This window comes from Epinephelus fuscoguttatus, linkage group LG16 (genome assembly GCF_011397635.1).
Source record: "Epinephelus fuscoguttatus linkage group LG16, E.fuscoguttatus.final_Chr_v1".
Taxonomy (NCBI): domain Eukaryota; kingdom Metazoa; phylum Chordata; class Actinopteri; order Perciformes; family Serranidae; genus Epinephelus; species Epinephelus fuscoguttatus.
This window is the reverse complement of record NC_064767.1, coordinates 15,366,766-15,381,051: the sequence shown is the minus strand read 5'-3', so window position 1 is coordinate 15,381,051 and position 14,286 is coordinate 15,366,766. Positions and strand designations below refer to the sequence as shown.

General features: G+C 41.2%; 1 protein-coding gene across 2 annotated transcripts in view; it reads right to left on the bottom strand.

Annotated features, from left to right (window-relative positions):
- Positions 1 to 46: 46 nt before the first annotated feature.
- The window catches only part of fmn2a (formin 2a), a 59,411-nt gene continuing 45,171 nt past the window's right edge, over positions 47 to 14,286 (bottom strand). For both annotated transcript variants that reach the window (XM_049600602.1, XM_049600603.1), the window contains exons 14-18: positions 12,725 to 12,817; positions 4,986 to 5,037; positions 3,850 to 3,999; positions 1,338 to 1,419; positions 47 to 1,117 (exon numbers count right to left, since the gene is read on the bottom strand). In XM_049600602.1, coding sequence (XP_049456559.1) covers positions 1,091 to 1,117; positions 1,338 to 1,419; positions 3,850 to 3,999; positions 4,986 to 5,037; positions 12,725 to 12,817 — 404 coding nt within the window. In that variant the 3' untranslated portion in view covers positions 47 to 1,090. The remainder of the gene's footprint in view (positions 1,118 to 1,337; positions 1,420 to 3,849; positions 4,000 to 4,985; positions 5,038 to 12,724; positions 12,818 to 14,286) is intronic.

Sequence of the window (14,286 nt, the reverse complement as noted above, 5' to 3'; positions counted from 1 at the left end):
ATGTACGTGTACTTCATATCACGGTTAAATCACAAACAGAAGAAAATCAGCAACAGCAGATTTTTTATTAAAAATTTGTCATTTCTTTTACTCAATAAATATATTATTTCATGGTCAAGGGTATTCAGTCAAAACACATTGTTGGTATTGCACATGAACGTCACGTCACATGGTCCTATTGCTCCATTTGCATTATGGTAGTTCGTACACACACATGTAGGAAAGGCAAAACTAGCTGCATAGGATTTTGCTTGAAACAAAGCATGTTGATGATGCTGAATAAACAATAGTCGGTCTGTAGCAGATGACACCACTAAGGTATGCGTGGCTTTTTTTAATGAACAGACAAACTAAACCACAACAGAGATGTGAAACACATGTATAATTATCACTACGCTCTGAAACAAACTTGATGAAACTATTAAAAAAAGGAACATCTGTCATGTTTCTGGCTATGTAAAACAGATTTCTATGTAACATGTAATTACAGATGATATGTCTCAAAAGTTAGCTCTGCTCTGCAGCACTGACTTTACCCCTTCACTGTGCGATAAGGCACTTCCTGTCTGGCAGGTGATTCATACCTACTGTGTAGAAATGTTATAAAATTCTTTGCTTTTCACCATTAAGGGAGATATAAAGAGGAAGTGCTCGTGCCTTCCAAGTAAACTAGGCTTGGGAATTGTACTAAAAAAGAAAATAGGCTTCATATGGCTTATAAAACTCTGAAAAAAGCTTGGATATATTGTTATTACAAATTTCAGACTCCACAGAGCATTTTCTGGCATTTTCTAGTAAATGACTCAACCGCATTTAATCATCCCGGCCCACGGATGTCTTTTGGTAGTAGTATTTCATTTAATTATGCGAGCGCTATGAAAGGGTGGCTGAGAATGTCATTATTCAGTCCACTTTTAGACAATATAATATCCACTTTGAACCAACTCTCAATAAACAACAGGTCTAAATCAATTGAAAACAAATACCGGAAGCAAAATACATGTTGTAAAAGTGACTGATGAGTCACGTTAGATTGTACAAACAGTGCTTGTGCAATAGGCTGGGTGATGATAATTTTCCGTTCTGTGCTTCAGATCTTCTGACCCAGCTTTGCTTTCTGTGGAATAAGAAACAGGCCTGAGTTATTTACAGCTGGCAGCACTGGCACTCATTGAGTGTTGTTTCTTCAACACCCTGACAAGTGTTTGGAGGGAGGAGACAATTTGCACCAGGGGAAGAAAAAAGAAGAGGGTCGGCTCTGCTGGAGCTTAATCAACAAATAAAAGCACAGATGAGACAGTATAATAGTAACTGTGACAAGAAGTGCACGGACTCACTATTCCAGTTGCATGTTTGGGTTTCACGTTGTAGGAAGCCTTCTCCTTGGCCTGTTTGAAACACTCTTCAGCCATTTTGACCCTGAAATAACACCAGTAATAACCATCAGCTATCCAGTGGAGACCTCAAAAGCAAATAACTGCTGTTTAACTTCACTATTTCACCATAAAAAAGGGAAGATGCAGTACAAAAAAATCCAGCTTGGGTCATCCAGACTATGGTCATGTGGTATTTGGACGTAATGATCTCGGTTTGTCAAAGAGCCAGTCCTCCTACATTGAAATGACTCATTCCAGTTCGCTGCTGCACGGAGAGAGCCAGCAGTGTCACTACTCATTTGTGCTTTAAAAAGACAAATGATCAGCATGTTGGCATTGAGTGTGTAGAACAATTTATACCAACAGACATGAATCCTGCCTTGACTCATTACATGGCTACTGTGTGTGCCAGTGCTGCATGTTTGCATGTCCCCACAGGTGAGCATCATCATCTATAATTCCAGTGGAGTCTGAAAACCCAGCTCAGCTGCCAGAAGAAATTATGGCATTGTATGTTTCTGAAAACCACGGCTATGATACATATGTACATTTTATACATATAACATCAACGTTTCTAGAGTGATGTGTATGAGCTGACTTTGTAATATGGAGGCAGAGGGGATGATGGATGGCATGACACCTAAGCGAGACATCTACCGAGCTGAAGGCCAATCTTCGAGACCACCAAACAACATAACAGGTTCTTTTTTAGTGAGCCATCAGTGCGTTTACCACCAAACATGGTGGTAAACGTTTTAACCACCAAACATGGCTGATTTTTTAGCAACACATAGCTGTGTTTGTACTGGAGATAGTGCCATGAAAGGCAGTAGTTTTTTAGTCAGACATTGCTGTATTTCCTGACAAGATAGTGCCATAAAAAGCTTTTCTTTCAGCGAGACATCACTGCATTTCCTGACGAGATAGTGCCACTAAAAGGGCTGTTTTATGCCTTATAAGATAGGATAGAACAAGCCTGAAAGAGGGAGAGACAGGGTACAACATGCAATATAGAGCTGGTGGCTGGAATCAAGCCTGCGGCCGCTGTGGCAGGGACAGTGCCTCTGTCCATGGGGTTTCTGCTCTACCCACTGAGCTACTGGCACTGTGCAAAGGTCTTTTAACAGAAGAATTGCTGCATTTGTGGGATAGAGACCAGAAAAGTGTCTTTTTTGTCTTTGTACTGAGACATCACTGCATTTTCCTCTGGAATATTGCCACCAAGGCACGATGGCATTTACAGAGGTGATTGTGGCACCCAAACTGGGCGTTTTGTAGTGATACACTGCTGCATTTTTTGCAGCAAAGGTGGCACCAAACTGGGTGTTTTAATCGACCCTTAGCTGTGTTTCCACTGGAGATAGTGCCATGTAAAGCAGTAGTTTTTTAGTGGGGCTTTGCTTCTTTTCCTGACAAGATAGTGCCACTAACAGAATTTTTTTTAAGATTATTTTATGGCTTTTTTATGTCTTTATAAGACAGAATAGAATAAGTGTGAAGGAGGGAGAGAGAGGGGACAACCTGCCCCCAGCAAAGGGCCAGAGGCTGGAATCTAACCATGGGGTACCCACTCTCCCCACTGAGCTACTGGGCACCCTGCAAAGGTTGTTTTTTAACAGAAATATTGCTGCAATCCTGGGATAGAGACCAGAAAAGTGTCTTCTGTTCTTATACCCAGACATCACTGCATTTTCAGCTGGAATAGTGCCACCAAAACTGGGTATTTTAAGTCACAACATGATCTTTTTTGAACTATAACCAGGTGCTTTTGCACCTAAACTACTTCTTCAAAGGTAAAGAGACTTAAAGTTTCAACGTATCTGCTATATAACAACGTACAAATGTAACATATACTTGGTTTGCAAAAATGAACAATGCCAACTCTATCTCTGGCGACTGGGTTGAAAAACCAGCAGAGAGAGAACTGGGATGATTGCCGATGGCAAAGGGCAAAGAGTTAATGCTTTCAAATGTGTTTTTACTCTTTCCTACTGAACAAGCAAAGCTTGTGACATTTTGCTTCTTTTACAAATACATATCACAATCCAATCTTCATTTGGCATAATGGACCAATTTGCTTTTTGTTGACATATGCAACATTATCTTTATATTCATCAAACCACTGGAAGCTAACTGGATGCTGCATGTGTTCTTTTCATTACTGGGGTGAGGACAAAGATTTGGGTCATTTAACCTCTTTTCCCTTCCTGAATTTGAATGAATCTGATAGGATCTTCAGTGAACACGAGATGTACTGCAAGTTATTAATGGTTCGGGAACTCTGGCTTGGGGAAACATCTAAATGTAGGAACATTAGTGTATCTGTAATGACATTTTAAAGGTCAGAGCGTGGTGAACTGTTCCTAAAGACACAGAAAAAATGAAAGATTTTAGGGCCAGTAGGTTCAGTCAGAAGAAGGTTTCAAGTATAATGTCGCATTCTGAAACAGGACACTCGTCATCATATTCTTACCTCTCCTGTAACATCAGCTTATTCTGCTTTTTCCATTGATCTTTAAAATCAGAGGAAAACTCGTGCCAAATGGAGAAGAAAGTGTTGGGAGAGACTTCTTTCTCTCCTGCCTTGGGTTTAACTGAGAAGGACACGCACAACTCCAAGAAGCTGAGGAAAGAGAACAAAAACATTACTTCAAGACCAAACTATTACAACATGAAATTCCAGAAACCTACACCGATTGTTGTGAAACTTGGCCGTGCTGAGCAAATATGCAAAATATGAAAGTTAATCTTGGAATAATATGCTTTTTCAGAGATTTAATAGTAGAGTAACGTAAAAAACACAAACCAATGATGACTGTGCATTTTAGAAAAGAACAGAGCACACAAAATGGAATTACTGCCTCTAAAGCAGCGTTCGGATTTTTCTTACAGATTAAATTCCAGGACTAAAAATAAAACTCTAATACATCTAATATACAGTGTTTAGTTTTGCCACTCCTCTCCCTCATGTGAATAAGCCTCAGTGTAAGTTTGTGTACACATACACGCACATACTGCACAGTATGTGTAAGCATGGGTGAGGAAAGAGGGGAAGGAAAAAAGATGTTCAACAAGCAGACAAAGACAGATCTAGCAACAGGAGAGCGTGCGTATGGCAGGGGATGACACATGTTAAAGTATTAAATGTGGCGGCCATTTGCAGTGGATCAATACAGTGGACAGGTTGGGGTCTCTTTGTTTGGAGTGTGCTATAGGAACACATTCCTAGCCAGCAGTAACAGAAGCCTGGAGCCAAGGCTGTCTACTCTCGCTCTGCTTAGATAAACAACACAGACACCGCACAGGGGGCCTCCCGTCTACAGAAGGCCTGGCATGATGGCCTGCACCTTCCATGTAACTGAAGGAACCAGGACTCCTAAATATTGACAAAGCAGCCAGATTATATTTCTTCACTGCAGTGAGAATATATCACTTCAAACCGGATTGGCTTGCATTATCCTGTGCTGACTTTGCTTTCAAATTCACAACTGTGATCGCTGTTTTGACGCTTGAGAAAAGATCAAATGCAAAACCCCTGAAATGGAACAGAGGGGAGTGCGTTTGCGTTTAAGGTGAAGGAAGATGTTTAAAGAAAAAGAAAGCTCTTACATCTTCTGAGTGTCTGCCAGCTGCTTCTCTTGTGTTTCCAGTTCGGTTTTGGCTGTAAAAGAAGGCACGTTTTGATAAAAGGAAAGAGCTGTGCATAAGTAAATACAGGATTAAATTAGGGATTAGGACCGATTCAGGATTTCCTGTTACATCAGAAAATACATCCTTCACCCACAGTGCAACATGTACATAGGAGGATTCCACATGTCACCATCACTTAAATCAACAGGCATCTTTAAGGTCAGCACCGTGCCACCGGGTTATTAAGTGTTGGATTGTCCGCTGTTGCACAACTGACAAATGAGTAGTGCAGCTCGCAGGACAAGTGCTTCTTTGTGCAGTGTAACGTCGAATGGAGACAGATGACTGTGTGAGAGAGGTGTAAGAGAGTGAAAGAGAGACAGCGAGAGGGTAAGAAAACTGGGAGTTGGACACCATGGTACACATTAGGACATATTTCCAGCAGGCCACAACATTTATCTCTGTGGGCCATCAGGATCATTTTGACTGGGATGTAAATTATGATATAAGAGAACAGCAGTGAAATGTGACAGCCTCAGTCAGCGGAACGCTGCAGGTTACTACTTATCAAATTTCAGATCCATTTTCAAATATATCATAGCAGAGTCAATCCAGCTGTATTTTTTTCCCTGGTCTTTATCTTAGACATTGCATTCTCTCCCACACCGCTTCGCTGACCCCTCAAGGTCAATTATCTGTAAGCTGCTGCTGCCTTAAACTGTCAAATGATCAGAAATGACCTATGGCCCTCCTCATGGCTTTCCAAGACAGACGTGACAGTAGATGGGACGGAGAATCTGTCCTGGCACAAATCTGTGTTCTGCTCTTACCCCGGGAATATCTGGTTGCTATGTGTAATTGAAGCCAGAGCCACATCTAAAGATCTCAGACGAACCCGCTGAGACCAGCGCTGTGCTTTACCATTCCACAGTGCTAAATCACGCTGCGTCTCTCTCTGCTGATGGCTCATCAATAAATGATGACAAATTGAGAAATAATAGGAAAAGGGCTTGGGAGAGGCATCTTAATATCAGGGCTTTGTTCCTTTGGGAAAGATGTTTTAGGACGCTACTTATCATTTACTATAATACTGAACTGGAAAATTCTGAGTCGTGTAAAATCTATTTTCTAGAAAAACTGAAAATCAATTAAAATAGAAAAACGTCGACCCTTTCGATAAACTTTTTGCTGAACAACTCAATATGAATTCAGTATGATTAACTATGATCTCACCTGCTTCTGTTAAATCTCTGTCATGCGTAGTTCCCAGTAAATTAATGGGATAACCCTGACGCACCACTAGTAGTCTTCACCATTAACACATGCACTACATTCAGGAACATTTCTGTATTGCCATGGCGTAGCGGAATAAATGGTGCAAGGGTGAGGCCAGCAGATGGCAGTAAAGCAACACTTGTGGATGACAACTTCCATAAAACTTAACAGAAGACGAAGAAGATGGGGCGAGGCCGGATGCACGTGTGCGCTGCGGAAGAGCTGTTTCCGTCCGCTGCCAGTTATCTTGTAATGTATTTAATATTCGAGAAGTTTGCGAGACAAGTGATGTTTTTGGCATAAATGCAAAACATATTACAGATCACCATGAAAGTGTCTTTTATCAGAAGAGCATAACCCTTTAAGTGCTTGTCACTGGCTGGAGCCTATCCCAGCTGACACTGGGTGAAAGGCAGGGTACACCCTGGACAGGTCCCCAGACTATCACAGGGCTGACATATAGAGACAGACAACCATTCACACTCACATTCACACCTACAGACAATTTAGAGTCACCAATTAACCTGCATGTCTTTGGACTGTGGGAGGAAACTGGAGCACCCGGAGAAAACCCACGCTGACACAGGGAGAACATGCAAACTCCACACAGAGGGGCTCCCCCACCTTGGGGTTCGAGTGAGAAACCATCTTGCTGTGAGGCGACAATGCTAAAGATGTTGATGAACTTAATGCGTGTGAACTTGACGTTTGCATAACAAACAGCATGACACTCGTGGCCGTAATGGCATTTTTCCTGAATGTTACAAGGTCTTGAGGTTGGAAATTGGCAGTAAGGCTCTTCCTGAATATCGACCCCTGCCCCCATTTACACACAACCCCATGCAGGAAATGCTCCTGAGCAGTTCAGGGATAGACTGCATGTGTGAGAGGAGCTTTAGACGATGTGGTATTGTGGGAGACGATGACTGAACTGATAAACACTGTTTTTATAACAAAATATTAAAGAATATCTTGAGTAATATCAGTTAAATGTCAGTTCTGTTATTACATCATATGGGTCGACATGATACAGATCAACATGTCTATTTAATGTGTGATTTTACCATAACGCGGTATATATATGATGATCTTAACAATGATCTGGCTACATGATTTCATATCCTAAGCAGCAGAGTTGGAGACATCAGTCTTGACTAATCTTTATGTCCATCAGAAACAGATTATCACATGGCCAGTGCTCTCTCGCTAGTCACAGTGACTCCATCAAAGGCCTGCATGCATGAGAATTTGTGAAGCGAGCGGGGAAAATCGAGCTAGACCAAACAGCCGAGCTCCAACAAGTCCGCTCCCACTGTTATTCTGTGGTTAGTTTCATGGTCAGAAAATAAACAAAAGCGGTTTAAACTGTGGAGCCAGAAACAGTTTAACCCCGGGCTTTTTAGAAATTACAGAAATAACAAAAATAAGACATTTGGCTGTTGTTCTTTTTTCACCGCCACAGTGGAGGAACCCCAAGAATCCCGTCTGGAGCCTTCTGAGTCACATGTCCATGTTACGGTGCTTACATTGTGCTCTCAGAGGAAAAACCTCGTCATTTGCATCAAAGAGAGAGCCCCCATATTTCTCTCAAACACAGGGAGAAAGGAAAAGGAGAGGGGTGGAAATGGGGAGAGATGCTTTCATCTGCAGACTTCCTTTAAAATGGACAGTGAGCATTACCACGGAAGAACATATGCTATATATTATACTCTCATCTGAATACAAAAGCAGTTGGGAGAGAGGCCTGTGAGCTGGGGTCCTTCACAAAGATTGGTCACAGCCAACTGAATGTAGCCAAGGTCAAAGCCTATGCTACAAAAAGAATGACATTTGGCTTGTTATGTTAAAACAAGCATAACAAACTAAGTCTTACACCTTTGAAGTGGAACACAATATCCCAATATTGTTGTAGATGTCAGATTATGGAGGGGAAAAAAGCATGTCTGTGTGACATCTGGTGGACATGACGGATAAACACGACTACATTTTCAGTGGATTTTGCCTAACAATATTGAGAACAAAAATGTAGTAGCTGTTTGCCTCCCTCACAACTTAAAATGCTAGTGGCATGGCACCGTAGGGATGGCAATATTGGCCCATCAGTCAGCCTCTTTGGTCCAGACTGAAATATCTCTGAAACTACAAGATGGATTCCAATGAAATTTGGTACAGACATCCATGGTGCCCAGATGATGAATCCTAATGACTTTGGTGATCATTATTTTTCATCTAGCATCTAGAGCACCTCAAAGTTTCCATTAATCCAGTGAAACATTTCACATTTACATGATGGATTGGCACGAAACTTCTAATCTAGCACCAGCATGAGGTTAATATTTGTGGTTCTGAGTCAAAAGCAAATGAAGCCAACGTGCCAAAACCTGCACTTCCTCAAATGGCTTCTTGCGGCTGGCTCCAAAAGTGAGTAATCCACATTGAAACATTTTTGGTCTTCAGAGTGAATTTCCCCATTCATGACAACTGTACGGGAGGTGAATTTTATATAACTCACCCATATAAGTTTTATTAAGCCTTAAAGTTACACAGAAGTAACCACAGTTTATGACTCGTCCAAATTTGGCCACTTCTGGCTTCAAAAATCCAACATGGTGACGGCCAAAATGCTTAACTCAAGGCTTCAAAATGTGAGTCCAAAAACCAATGGGTGTTGACACAGTGGCTATATGCATTATTTTTATAGTCTATGGTCAAGGGGTTTTCACTGGGTCTGAAAAGTGAAGCCAATGCAAAAGCGCCTTCTTTTACATTGGCGCCTTCAAACGACGTGCACAACATGGCGGTGCGCATAGATGCAGCTACTCAGTGCTCTCTCATTCGGTGCTTTGGTGGCTGTTTTTTATGTTTTTATGTTGTACATGTTTCTGACGACATGCTGCTGGGCAAACAACATTTACAGTAGGCACAATCTCCTAAAGATAGGATAACGGAGCGAGCAGCATGTTTTTTTTTTTTTTTTTTTTTAAGCCTTTATTTTAATAGGGAGGTCCATTGAGAGCAAGCTCTCTTTTTCAAGGACGCCCTGCATTGAGCACAATTCAAAATACAGGTCACAACACATCAATGCAATACAAGAGTACATAAGTGTAAAGTGCCAAATATAATAGTAAACCAGACTAAGAATTAGTCTACGATTAAGAAGTTAAAAAGTTCAGAATACATATCACAACACATAATGCAGTAAACGAGTACAGTAATATAAAATGCCGAATAAAATAGACAGCCAGACTAGGAATAACAATAATTGAAATGAGTTTGTTAAGTTTCAGTGACTCCTGTAGATTATTCCAGCGGTATGGAGCATAGAAGGTGAAAGCTGTCTTTCCAAGATTGGTGTTTAATGTTACAACTGAGTTGCTCCAATCTCACAAGATTCCAGCGGACATAGCCAGGACCTTCGGTTCTCTGTGGATCACCATCCCCGCGGCAAGAGATGGAGATGGGACAGGAAGCAAAAGCCAGGCTGCAGAGCCGGCCCGCTGGCGAGACTACGCAATCAGCCACACAAACCGCCGCTTCCTAGCATTTTTCTCACCAGCGCCAGGTCCCTTGCCAATAAGCTGGATGAGCTGAGGCTGCAGACTGCAACAAACAAGATCGTCAAGGACAGTTGCATTCTGTTATTCACAGAGACCTGGCTTCACTCACTCATTCCGGACACGCTATTGAGCTAGCAGGCCACACAGCACGCCAGCATGACAGGACTAAGGACTCCGGTAAGAGCAAAGGTGTAATATTTATTAGTGTTTTACTTTTACTTTTTACTATATTGTTTGTCAGTGTTTTTTATTAGCTCTTTCTTTACCTATTTTTGCGCTGAGGAGGTTGCATTCAAGGTCCTTGCACTTATACAATGACAGTATAGACATTCTTGACCTGCATTCTTCCTAGTGGCCAGTAGGGGGCAACTCTACTGAATGCAAAAAGAAGTCTGACTGTATACACGGCAATGACCCTATGTCTCACTTGATTTATTACCAGAGGAAATAGTATCCTAATAGATTTATGGTCTCAGATGCTATTGTCACATCTTCTCCAGGACAACATGATCTTCATTTTGTAAATTATGGTCCCATTTAGAATGAAATAAAAGATAAAGCAGGGTATGCTTTCGGGCATGGCTGACCTCTGATTGACAAGTCGCTACCACGGCAGTGTCCTCAGGTTCTCGATCATATTCGCCCCTCACTCCTCCATAGCTCCACCCTCTCATCCAAATAAGGTCACTTCTGGCTGCCAAAAAAAATTCCATTCGGACATCACGGTGGCTATGTTCACTTCTTTTATACAGTTTGTTTAGAGTGAAATGTCTCAACAGCCATTAGATGGACTGCCACGAAATTTGTTGCAAACATTCCTTTTCAGCTTAGGATGAACTTTGGTGATTCTTAGACTTTTCATCAAATTTCTGAATTGTCCAGTATTTTAATTTATGACCAACTACCTTGAAAACTAACAGCATTCCCATCATCCTCAACTGTTAGTGCTAAGTAGTAAATATTAGCATGCTAACACGCTGGACTAAGATGGTAACCATGGTAAACATTATACCTATAAAACATCAGTATGTTAGCATTGTCATTTTTAGCATGCTGACATTAGCATTTAGCTCAGTGCACAGCTGTGCATTAGCATTTAGCTCAGTGCACAGCTGTGCATACAGCCTCACAGAGCCACTAGCATGGCTTTAGAGTTCTGTCTGAATAAAATGGGCAAAGGAAGAGGAAGCTCATCATTTACAATCACTTCATCATCATCATTTTAACAGCCCTCTTAGTAAACACCTCGCTGTGAAGGTTTATTTGATTTCCTAATAGGAGTGAAGCAGTGATGGAAAGAGAGACGAGGTCAAAGAGGCAACGGGGTGCTTCTAATCTCTCATTCCTCTGACAGAAAAAAGACCTTGTTATTAGAAAGGACAGCAGACAGAGTGGAAAAATAAAGACAAGGAACTGAGGGAAATTTTTTAACAGCAGAAAAAAAGGATAAATGTATGACAAAAACATGTCATGACGTCAAGAGTACTAAGTGAAAAGGATCAGGTACCGAACAAGTCAGTTTTATTCCAGCCTCTCAGGCATCCAGCTCTGTGCTCTGCAGTCAATTTAACAGACTGCAAGACAGGTTCACTTTAGGCCATCCAAAATCTTCCTCTGAGGCAAAGCAAGGTGTACTCTGTTTTATAAAAAGGTAGAGATTGCGATAAAGGAGCCAGCTACCAAGTGCAGTCAAAATCCCTCAAAGCAGATAGGAATACTTGAAACAATAACAGTGAGTTATTCAATACACTGTGGTACAAACAGACGTCCCTATGGAAACAACACTCAGTGAACCCTTGTGTGTGTGTGTGTGTGTGTGTGTATATATATATCAACCAGAAAAACTGCATGAAACAGATTTGGAAATGTGTCTGCAGACATAGAGGACTTACATTATTCTGATTGATGAGCTGCTGCACGTACTCTCACACCACAGATGCATTTTCAGCTTAGATATGCTGAGGGTGCACCAGTGCAGAATACTTTTTGAATCAGGAGGAATAAATTATTTGCGTCTTTAAGTTTTAACTCCTGATGGTTACACACAAGAGCAAACCATATGTTAAAAACAGTCTGACCATCACCTGTTTCATCATTTTTAAAGGATACGGCTAGCTATATTCTACAATTTTCTTCTTGTCAACAAATCTCATGAAAAGACAGAAACTAACACATACATTGATTCTCTAAACTAAACATTACCACCTTGCAGCTGTTTGTCTTCTCCAACCTATCAAGTTGAAGTTTACATCCATGTCTGTCCAGACTCAATATCCTCCTGAGACCCTGTGTCCTCAAGTGCAAGTTAACCTTTAACCTTTTCATATGATTTTTATCACAACATTTTATTCTATCATAAATTTGTGTAAAATTTTGTCCTAATTAGCGTATTCATTCTTGAATTATTTACTTTTTTGAGTTGCTTTGTAAGGTCACAGTTACCTTGACCATTGACCTCCAAAATCTAATTCATCCTTTAGTCTAAGTGGATGTTTCTGCCAAATTTGAAGAAATTTCCTCAGGGCGTTCCTGAGACATCGTGTTCATGAGAATGAGACAGACAGACGAAAACATAAAACCTGCTGCCATGTTTTTAGCTGTTACTCAAATAAAAGTAAATAGAACAGTGGCTATAGGACTCAAAATAAACTACAGTGCCCATGTTCAGGGTTATGAAGGAACACGTCACCCAACGCAACAGTGCGGCTCACTGATATGTTTTCAGTGGCTTTAGGAAAACAATGGAGGCCTATGGCACAAAGCAATAAGCTTTGGCTACACAGACAACACTTGTTTGTTGTTTTTCAAAATACAGAATATCCTTTAATGAGACTAGTGAAAGTTTTATCAACCATCAGCTTCAATTGATTAGTAAAACAGGCTCACCTTGGCTGAGAAATTCATCCATCTTGTCCTTAAAGGGCTGCAGGTTCTCTTCAGACGACAACTTGCACACTTTCTCGGTCTCAGCTGAGCATGCTGAAACAACAAGAGATGATCATGATGAAGTCTCTCAGAGTAACAATAAGTTATCCAGCGTTGTGTTGTGACTACAAACTCTACAGTGCACTCTGCCCTGGTTGAGTCTGTTTTGATAAATCTCTGCCAAATTCTGCTGAATAAGTGTCGGCAAAGACATAATGACCCATAATGACTAATAAGGCATCCCCAGAAACCAGGAAGGCCTGCAGTCTGATCCCGGGGGGAACTTATCGTCACGCTCTATCTGCAAACATAACGGATATACAAACTCTGCTCAAGTGCCTTAGAGGTGGAGAGGCCATGAGGCGCTTAAGGGAATGGGGAGGTTGAGACTGGGCAAGTGGTAATTCATAGACCATATGGTGCCATAACCAAAAAGGTACACAGGGAGTTCTCTCCACTGTGTTGCTTACTGATGTCCTTCGAGCCAGCCAAGGCCATTTCTGCACCGCCTACCTATCGGAACCCCCCTCTGGGAACTGTCATCGAAGCCCGCGTCTGCTAGAGCACTCAGCTGGCTCGGCTAGGTAATGAAGAGGTCTGCAGGTATAGCATGTGATGATGTATTTATGTACGGTCAGCATGTGCCACTGCCACTGGGGTCGAAGCAGACGCAAGTTCATTTCCCCTGCCAGCAACTCCATCTTTATGAATTGCAAATAATGAACAGCCTAAAGAATCATTATGGCAGAGGAAAAACAATATTTGGCAGCACGGATCAGGCACCTGATTGGTTTAGCAGCAAAGATGCATAAAACATGATAGAGAACAGACCGGGTTTGGGGAATTGGCGATCAAACTGCAAGCACACACGTATACACGTGTGCACACACACACATTCGTCATTTTTTACCTCCTGTAGGCACTTCGGTCCTTGGAAAGTGTTCCAAGTGCTGAGTGACTTGAGACAGGGTAATGAAAGGGAGTGTTTCCCAACTGCCTCATTCATTAGGACTCCTTTTACTCAATCACTCAGTTTGTCATGTCAAGCATAATCCAATTTCCATACATTTTTCCTGACGTCTTGATTTGCAATAACATACCTTGTTCATTTTTTACCAGATTTTTCCATAAGCCTCTTTTATATGTTTACTAATTTTATCTATATTTAAAACCAAAATGCAACATGAACTAAAACTCTCACCCTGTGACTCTAGTTTTATTGTGTTTTGACTTCATTGAGCAATTACATAATTGTAACCATAGTTCAATGGAAATTCTTGGCTTTTGAATCCCACAAAAGTATTTTTCCCTCTTAAGTTGTTGTTTATTGGGGACAAAATGTTGGTGATAAAAAGTTTCACCGATAATAATGATATGTTCATGACATTAAAAGGTTGGCTGGTAGAAAGTGTATAGTCATGGAAAAGTTATGTAATAGAGAAACCACATGTATAGGTTCAGGAACTGATTGACTGATGATTGAAAGTATGAAAAAAATGAATGAATGAAAGAGTCAAAGAGTC